The sequence below is a fragment of the Carlito syrichta genome, unplaced genomic scaffold (assembly GCF_000164805.1).
Source record: "Carlito syrichta isolate Samal-C Ts95f unplaced genomic scaffold, Tarsius_syrichta-2.0.1 Scaffold314878, whole genome shotgun sequence".
In the NCBI taxonomy this organism is placed as follows: domain Eukaryota; kingdom Metazoa; phylum Chordata; class Mammalia; order Primates; family Tarsiidae; genus Carlito; species Carlito syrichta.
The window spans coordinates 61,385-69,390 of NW_007258974.1; the positions used below are offsets into that span (position 1 = coordinate 61,385).

The following is an 8,006-nucleotide window of genomic DNA, read 5'->3' on the forward strand; positions in this document are numbered from 1 at the left end:
GGGGAGGGAGGAGACGGGGCAGGAGGAGGTGGGCGCAGGGGCTGGGGCAGGAGGAGGCGAGGGGCCGGCGAGGCAGGGCGGGTGGACAGGCGCTGCTTTGGAGCACGCGCAGCTTGCAAGTCCCCCAGCCAGTCCCTGTCCTTGGCAGGCGAGCCCGGCCAGAGAGGTTTGCCTGGCGCTGTGGGAGAGCCCGGGGCCAAAGGCGCCATGGGTAAGTGTCCCCGAGGCACGGAGGCTGTGGACCCGCCCCTCGAGAGGGTCTCCATGGCCCTGAAAAGGCCCCCTGGGGTTGCCTGTACCGCTGGAACTGCCCACCCTGGGGGCGTCTCCCTCTGGGTCCAGGCACCCCTCCTGGGGCTGGGGCTGCGACTGCCCCGTGGGTTTCTCAGCTCTGGGAAGGGCTTGGCAGGACCAGGCCCAGCCACCCCCAGCTCTGGGGAACAGACAGCACGGAGGGCTTTGGGGCCCCCGGTCTCAGCCAGCTGCAGGATTGACCTTTCCTGTCCTGTTCTGAGAGGCCTGCCAGCAGGACACTGTCAGGCAAGTGGTCCCCTGACCCTGCGGTTAGTGGGTGCTGCCGGTGTGCCGGACACTGTGAACAAGTCAGGGACACTTGACCTTTCTCCCGGCGAGATGAGCCTTGTGGGAGGTGACACGTGCCACGCAAAGCGGAGTGCCGTCACGATAGCCTCGCCGGAGCGATTCCTTCCAGCCCGGTGACGGAAGAGGACGCCCTGCAGATGGCCCTAAAAAGTCAGGGCTGCAGTTGCGACTAGTGTGGAAAATCCCACTTAGAGACATGAGTGAGGAAAGCCCCAGAGACGGGTGCGGTCCCAGGAGGACACCGCTTCGTGTGGTGGTGAGGGTGGTGCCAGAGCAGGGGTGACAAGGACGCGGCGGACCCTGACTTCCACTCTAGAGGAGACAGAAGGCACCGAGTGCCCAGCCCCCGAGTGCCCAGCCCCCGGGATGCGATGGGGGCCCCTGAGCAAGTCTCAGCGGGAAGACAGATGGCTCCTGGCTTCGAGACCGCTGTGTCCGGGGGGTGTGGCGGAGCAGCTGCCGTGGAGGCTGTGGGGGCTGCCCCTGGGGGGCGCCCTGCTCCAGGCCGCGGGATGGGGGGCAGACCCGCGGCGGAGCCGCCGACAGACTTTGCTTCTGCTTTGCCAGGCCCCGCCGGCCCCGACGGACAGCAAGGCCTCAGAGGTGGGTCGCGGCCCTGCTGCCTTCCCCGCCCCCACCCGCCTTCTGCCCGGCCCCTCCCACGTGCCAGCAAGCCTGTTAGGAAAACCCCAGAAGCCGCGGGCAGGGACCGCTGTGCCAGCCGGGACAGCTTTCCTAAGAAAAAGGCGTTTCTCTGTAGGTGAACAGGGTCTCACAGGGATGCCCGGAACCCGCGGGCCATCAGGACCCTCCGGAGACCCGGGAAAGCCAGGTGACAAGCCGGAAGGGGGAGCCACGCCCTGCTCCGTGTGTGTGTGCAGGTGTGGGCGTGTGCATACCCGTGTGCAGGAGGAGGTGTGTGCCTGTGTGTGCGTCTGTATGTGCATGTGTGCCTGTGTCTGTGGGTGGGCAGATGTGGGTGAGTGCACATGTTCCTGTGTGTCTGAGTGTGCAGATGTGTGTGTGAGTGTGGGTGTGTGTGCAGGTGTGAGCATGTGCCCATGTGTGTCTGTGGGGGCACATGTGTGAGTGCGCACGTGCCTGTGTGTGTCTGTGTGTGTGCAGGTGTGGGTGTGTGCATATGTGCCTGTGGGTGTGCAGGTATGGCGTGTGCCTGCGTGTGCAGGCGTGGCGTGTCTGCTCTTGGACTCACGGCCCCCTGCCGTGCCTGCCTGCTCCAGCGGGCGAGGGTGGGCTCTCCGAGGACGGCCTCACCCCTTCAACTCTGCCCTCCCACCTCTGGTTTCTGCAGGTCTCACCGGACCCCCGGGACCTCAAGGTGAGTGGCCGGGTCACTGCCACCTGCCCCCCCCTCCTGGGGTCGCCAGCAGGGCTTTTCCTCCCCCACCCCAACCCCACTCACTCACACAGTCTTGAGGAGCCCTTAGAAAGGAAAGTTGGTGTGGAACAGCCTAGAACACCACGCTGGTAGAAGTGGAATGAGATCGTGTGCTGGCTCTGCCTGCCTGGGCCCAGTTCCCCGCGGTGCAGGAATCCTGAGAGGAGGCCCGAGCCCACAGGGAGCCCCTGCTCACAGGCGGGCATGGGCGCTCACCTTCCTTAGGGAGGGCACCTTTTCTCAGTGTTGAAGCCTGTCCTGTACTGGACCGGTGTGCCCCCACCTGGACTTGAGGAATTGTCACCACTCCCAGCCCAGAAGGAAATCAGGCAAACACTGGAAAAGGAATCGGGCAGCGGGCCCGCCGGGCAGCGGGCGGCACGGCACTGGACACACAGGCCCAGCCCTTATGCGGGTGCAGCGGCCAGGGGACTGCCATCCCCAAAGCCCAGCTGCGGCCTGTGTCCCAGAGAGGGCCAAGGGCTCCGAGCAAGCGGCCCCAGGGGCGGCTGGGTGGCGGCGGAAGGCAGGAGGGCTTCAGGGTCGGTCAGCGCGGTGGCGCTGCCGAGCGACAGGGCGAGGCTTCGCTCCGGGGTGTCTGGACTGGCCGGCCTTCACCGCCCTTTCTCGTTCCGATCGTGTCAGGACTTCCGGGCACCCCCGGCCGCCCAGGGACTAAAGGTGAGTGAATTTCTGCGGGCCGGGGTTGGGCTGGGGATTGCCAGGAGGGAGGCCCTTCACGGGCCAGAGCCTGGATCAATGCTGGCATCTAGTGGCTCCAGCGAAGGCTGTGAGGGTGGCAGTCAGGGCCTGCGCCAGGGTCAGCCCCGTCCTCAAGCCCCAGCTGCCCACACCCCTCCCACGGCCCTCCCCGAAGCCCCTCCAGGCCCTGGCTTGCCCCTAGGATGCCCCAGCCGGGCCTCATCCCCTGGGTGGGCTCCGTCCCCCACTGCCCTGCCTCTTCCCTGGGCAGGAGCCGCCTTTGGCCCTGTCAGCCATGCAGCCTCCCTCCTGAGAAGTGGCTTTGATGAGGTGGGGCCATGACCCACTCAGAGGGCAGGTCCAAGCACTAGGAGGGAAACCACTTGCGGGGGTCTGGTGGGTCACACCGGGACTCCTGTGCACACACGACGCTCCTCTGTCCCGTCCGGCCCATCAGGCCCAAGCCCGAGCGAGTCCGGGCACAAGTGGTGCTCGGGGACGGCCTTTCTCCTCCTGTCCCTGAGAACCCTGAACCCTGAGGCTCGACGGAGCTGTGTCTGCCCTGAGCTACCACTGCCACCCTCGGTGGGGCCCTCAAACCCCCCTTTCCAGAAACTGTTTCCAGGGGCTACTTGGGCCAAGGATTTCTTTAGGCATCCACAAATGTAATTCCAAAACGATGTCCGTGGAGTTCATACATCCCAGGCAGACAAACTTCTGGGCCCGTAGATCTGTCACGGATGGATGGGACCTTTTGCAAGAGTCTCGTGGGCTTTGGGACCCTGCAGGATACCAGAAAACCCTCCCCTTTCCAAGGGCCCGTGAATTCCTGTGCCAGGGGGACTCGAGACCCTCCCGGACGACGTGCCCCAGAGGGGCGTCACACCTGGCCTTGGCTTGTGCTCCCGCAAAACAAACCCAAGGCTTTCTCCTGTCTGGCCTTGGCCCGGCTGGAGGACAGAGCAGAGGCCCTCCTCTGCTCCAGTGGGGCTGGCGTGTCGCCCTCAAGGTGTGGGGATCTGGCCTCACAGACCTTGGGAAGCGGAAGCGCAGGCCCCGAGAGTGTGGTCTTCCCAGCGCGTTCACGGGCTGCCGGGGCGGGACGGGCACCCAGCGGCGATGGCTTGGGAACGCGGACCCGAGGCCCTCTCTCGAAGCCACACAGCCCCAGACCGTCCTGAGGAACGCCCGGGGACCCCGCTCCACCTCCGGGCTCACCGCCTCTGTCCGTTGACGGCCGAGAGCGAGGCCCGGCCGAGGAGGGGCATGGGGCGTGTGCTGACTCCCTCGGCCGCCCAGAGCCACAAGTTCTCCCAAGCTGTAAGGGAAGCCCCTCTGCGTGCACATGGGGTGCAGCCTCCAGGGCCCAGGGAAGCTGCCCAGTGCAGTCTTTTCAGGTCCTTAAAACGGGCTTAGCCTGCGGGCGAGAGACCCAGAGGTGGGTCCCAAGCACAGGCAGGTGCTTGGCAGCCACCACCTGCTCTCAGGTCCGCACGCTCCTTCTCCCCACCCAGGTGAACCTGGAGCACCAGGCAGCATCGTGACTTCAGGTAGGCAAGTCCGGGAGCCCCTCCTCCCGCGTCCCCCCCCAGCCCCGCGCACTGGGCGCCCGCCCCGGCCCTGCCTCGACGCGCGCCAGGAAGCGGGTCGTCAGCTCTCGCGGCGCGGCGCGGGAAGGAGGGGAGCTCGGCCTGCCCTGCCCGCAGCCTGGTGCAGCCCTGGCCCTCAGAGAGGAGAGTGGGCTCAGAGCTCCCTGTGCCTTCTGTTTCAGAGGGCGCCTCCACGATCACTGTCCCAGGCCCCCCGGGACCACCTGGTGCCGTGGGATCCCCGGGGCCTCCTGGTGCTCCAGGTCAGTCCGTTTTCTCGCCCTGCCCCCATCGGCAGCAGGCCTCGGTGGCTCTGGCTCCGGCTGTGTCTGTTCAGACCCTGAAGCCCTGGGCGGGAGCTGAACCGGGCGGGCGTGAGGAGTCTGGCCCGAGAAAGCCAGACTCCTGCGTTTCCGGACAGCGAGGTGGGTCAGTTGTCCCTCCTCACGGCGCAGGAGGCCGACGTGCTCTCGGCCTGCCAGATGGGGAGACAGAGGCTCAGAGCAGGTCCCCAGCCTGCCAGCAGGGGCAGGGCACGGACATGGCCAGACCTTGGCCTCAGCCCTTAGCCCTCGGTCTCCTCCAGAAAGCAGCCTGGCAACACGCCTCGGGGGGAGCAAAAGTGCTCGGAGTCTGGCCGGAGAAAGTGTCCCCCAGCCGCCCAGCAGCCACGGGGGAGGTGACGCGAGCAGGACGACTTCTGGGGGACAGCTGGGAGGCGGTGGCCCCATCTGAGAGCAGAAGGCTCAGTCACGCCTGCGGGGGCGGCCATTCTGTTTGCGAGATGCAGGAACGCGCTCCAAGGAGCAAAGCTGAATATTCCGAGTGAAAGCGGCAGGGGCGAACTTCCGCCCTGTTTCTCCAGAACGCCTGCTGTTTTGCTTTGTGCGATTTCGAGTTATTTGGCATTTTCGCGTGAAGGTGCAGTGCACCACAACGTGGCAGGGCCAGTGCGCTCGTGTGCCTGCCTCCTTCCTCGCAGGCTCCAGGGAGGGGGAGGCCCGGGGCCGCAGCGGTCTCCAGCCGTGGCGGGGCAGCCTGGGGAGGCAGCCTGCGCCCGGGGTCCCAGCACTGGTCAGAGAGCTTCTCGCAGCTGGACCGCAGACTGGTCTCAGACCGCTCACCGCCCTCCAACAAGCACTCGGCCTCGGGCCGCGGTCCACGCCCCAAAGGCACCCGTGGGCGCCAAGAGGCCTGCACTTCCTGTGCTTCCCGTGTCTGAGGTGTGATTGGCCTTTCTTCCCTGTTTCCAGGTCCTGCTGGCCCGGCTGGTCTCCCAGGACAGCAAGGTAGGCGGGTCCTGGAAGAATGCAGGGTTGGGGCTGGGGAGGGCTCTCCACCCAGGGCCGCTCGGCCCTGTGCTTTACTTGAGGTGAGAGACTCGTGTTTTGGGAAGAACTGGGGGGCTGCCGTGGCTCTCCTCTGTGCCTGGGGACGCCCTGCCTCTCATCCCCTCCGTCTTCCTGAGAAAGTGGGGTCCGGGGACAGGTGGGTTGAGGTTCTGTGGCCCCCGGTCAGGTCAGGCCCGCAGTTTCTCAGGCCTCGGCCTCGAGTCCAGACCCTGATAATCAGGCCGCCGTCCAGCAGTTTGGCCAGATACCAAACAGTCAGGCTTAGGAAAAACTGGCCCAGGGCCCCTGGAAAGTTCTGGCCCCGACCCTCCACCACCCGCCCTTCCGCTGGGCCGCTCGCCCCGCCCCCCACTCTGGACCCCGCCCTGCCCTGGGCCCGGGGCCCCCTAAGGCCCAACAGGCCCCAAGCTGCAAGCCAACCGGCCTCCGCCCTCCCCACAGGCCCTCGAGGGGAGCGAGGACTTGCCGGCGAATCGTTCCTGACCAGCGGCAGCTCCATCTCCGAGGTCCTCTCCACCCGTGAGTGGCGCCATGTGTGGGGGGGTGACGCGAGGCAGCAGCGGGGGGCCTGTGGCAGCCGCACCAGGTGCCCCGTGAGACCCTCGTGAGGCCAGCCAGGGCCTCTGCCGTGGGGACGCTGGGCGGGAGGCTGAGCCACGGCGGGCAGCTGTCAACCAGGGCCTGGGAGGTCCCGGCGGCCAGCCTTGCCAGTGAGCGTCTGGCAGGGGCAGCAGTGGCGAGGGACCTTGGCTCTCGGCCTAGGTCCAGGCGGGGAGGGCTAACGCCCTTGTCTGAGCAGCACTTCCTTCTGGGCACCGGGGGCACAGCGCAGCGGACATCAGCCTCCAGGCCGGCGCCCACGGTGGGCTCCAGGGTGCTGGGCTCAGCATTTGGCGCTGGCTCAGAGCCTTCCCAGAGCCCCCGATGTGGGTCTCATTGACCGAGAGGGGCAGACTGAGGCCGAAGGAGGCTGAGAACTGGCCCTAAGTCACCCACGAGACGTTGGGGCGGGGCTTGCCCTCGGACTGCCCGACCCTGGCATCAGCCATCGGGGGGTCTGACTGCGGCCCCGCCTGCCGCTGAGTGAGGTGCCCCCCGGGGGAGGAGGCGCCGGAGGGTCCTGCACGTGAGCCACAGCCCAGCCTCCGGTGAGGGTGGCCAGGGGCCAGGGCATGGCGATCCTCCGAGACGCGTGGCAGCTCCAGGACAGGCGTGTTCATGTTTATTTCCTCTCTCTACAGAAGGTCTTGATTTACAAGGTCCTCCAGGACCCCCGGGGCCACGCGGGCCGCCAGGTGAGCACCTCAGGGTCTCTGGAGGGGTGGCTCAGTAGGAAGCCAAGGCCCTGCTCCGGGGCGGGCTCAGCATCGCCTCTTCCCACCGCCTCTGCAGGGCCCTCCATTCCAGGCCCGCCAGGACCCCGAGGCCCACCAGGTGAGAGCCAAGCTCCCCTCGGGCGGGGGCAGGGCGGGGGGCGCTCCCTCTGGGCTGGTTCCCGCCTCCTCCTGGGTGTCTGGCCTCCCTCAGTGTGGGAGCAGCCGAGGGGGCGGCGAGGAGTGGGGCCAGTCCGGCCTCTAGAGCCTGAAGAGGAGGCGGCGAGTCCTTGGTGCTCAAGGCCTGGGAGCGGGGAGGCCGGAGGGGGAAGGCCAGAGGGGGCAAGGGCCGCGGAGGTGGAGGCAGCCTCTGTGCCGGGGAGCTGTGGCATCTCTGCAGAAACGAGGCCGCGAGACACAAGCCGCGCACCAGTAAGTGCGGTTGGGCTCCAACAGAGCAGGCTTCCTGGAGGAGGAAAAGTAAACAGGGCTTCTTGTTCTGGATTCCAGGTGATCCTGGCACTCCAGGGGCTGCTGCCATTCCCAGTGGTTCCGCTGGAGGTAAGACCCTAAGGGCGCCCCAGTTCCTCTCCCCTTCCTCCAGCCAGGCTGAGCGTTCCCAGGAGCTTGCTGACCCCTTCGTCCTTTGGCTCCTCCGTGACTCGCGTTGACCAGGCCCCTCGCGAGGGCTGGGACCTCCGAGCCGCCTTTCGGGGAAGGTTCCAAGTTGGCGGGTGGGCGGGGAGACCCCGCGCAGTGCAGGCCCCGCGGCTGGGGGGCCCGGAGAAGGGGCGCTGTGCGAGGGAGCAGGCGGCTGAGGGGAGGGAGTCGGCCTGGGCGCGCCCCAGCCCCGCACCCCTCCTAGGCAGCGGGGACCCTTGTCTTTGCTGAGTCGGACCGTGGGAACAGTGCCCGGCCCGTGTGTCTGACCCAAGGGTGGAGAAGTCAGAGCACGCTTCCTCCCTCCTGCAGGGGGGGCGTCGAGCACCGCCTACCTGCCGGGCCCCCCGGGCCCCCCCGGACCCCCCGGGGCCCCAGGCTCCATCAG

The 8,006-nt window shown here is 67.4% G+C and overlaps 1 protein-coding gene across 1 annotated transcript in view; it reads left to right on the top strand.

Annotated features, from left to right (window-relative positions):
• The window catches only part of COL17A1 (collagen type XVII alpha 1 chain), a gene marked incomplete at its 3' end in the record, with an annotated part of 31,006 nt that extends 23,314 nt beyond the window's left edge, over positions 1–7,692 (top strand). The window contains exons 26-37 of the mRNA XM_021706014.1: positions 149–211; positions 1,171–1,206; positions 1,364–1,435; positions 1,916–1,942; positions 2,648–2,683; positions 4,219–4,254; positions 4,476–4,556; positions 5,547–5,582; positions 6,087–6,164; positions 6,887–6,940; positions 7,038–7,079; positions 7,563–7,692. Coding sequence (XP_021561689.1) covers positions 149–211; positions 1,171–1,206; positions 1,364–1,435; positions 1,916–1,942; positions 2,648–2,683; positions 4,219–4,254; positions 4,476–4,556; positions 5,547–5,582; positions 6,087–6,164; positions 6,887–6,940; positions 7,038–7,079; positions 7,563–7,692 — 691 coding nt within the window. The remainder of the gene's footprint in view (positions 1–148; positions 212–1,170; positions 1,207–1,363; positions 1,436–1,915; positions 1,943–2,647; positions 2,684–4,218; positions 4,255–4,475; positions 4,557–5,546; positions 5,583–6,086; positions 6,165–6,886; positions 6,941–7,037; positions 7,080–7,562) is intronic.
• Between the last annotated feature and the right edge of the window lie 314 nt (positions 7,693–8,006).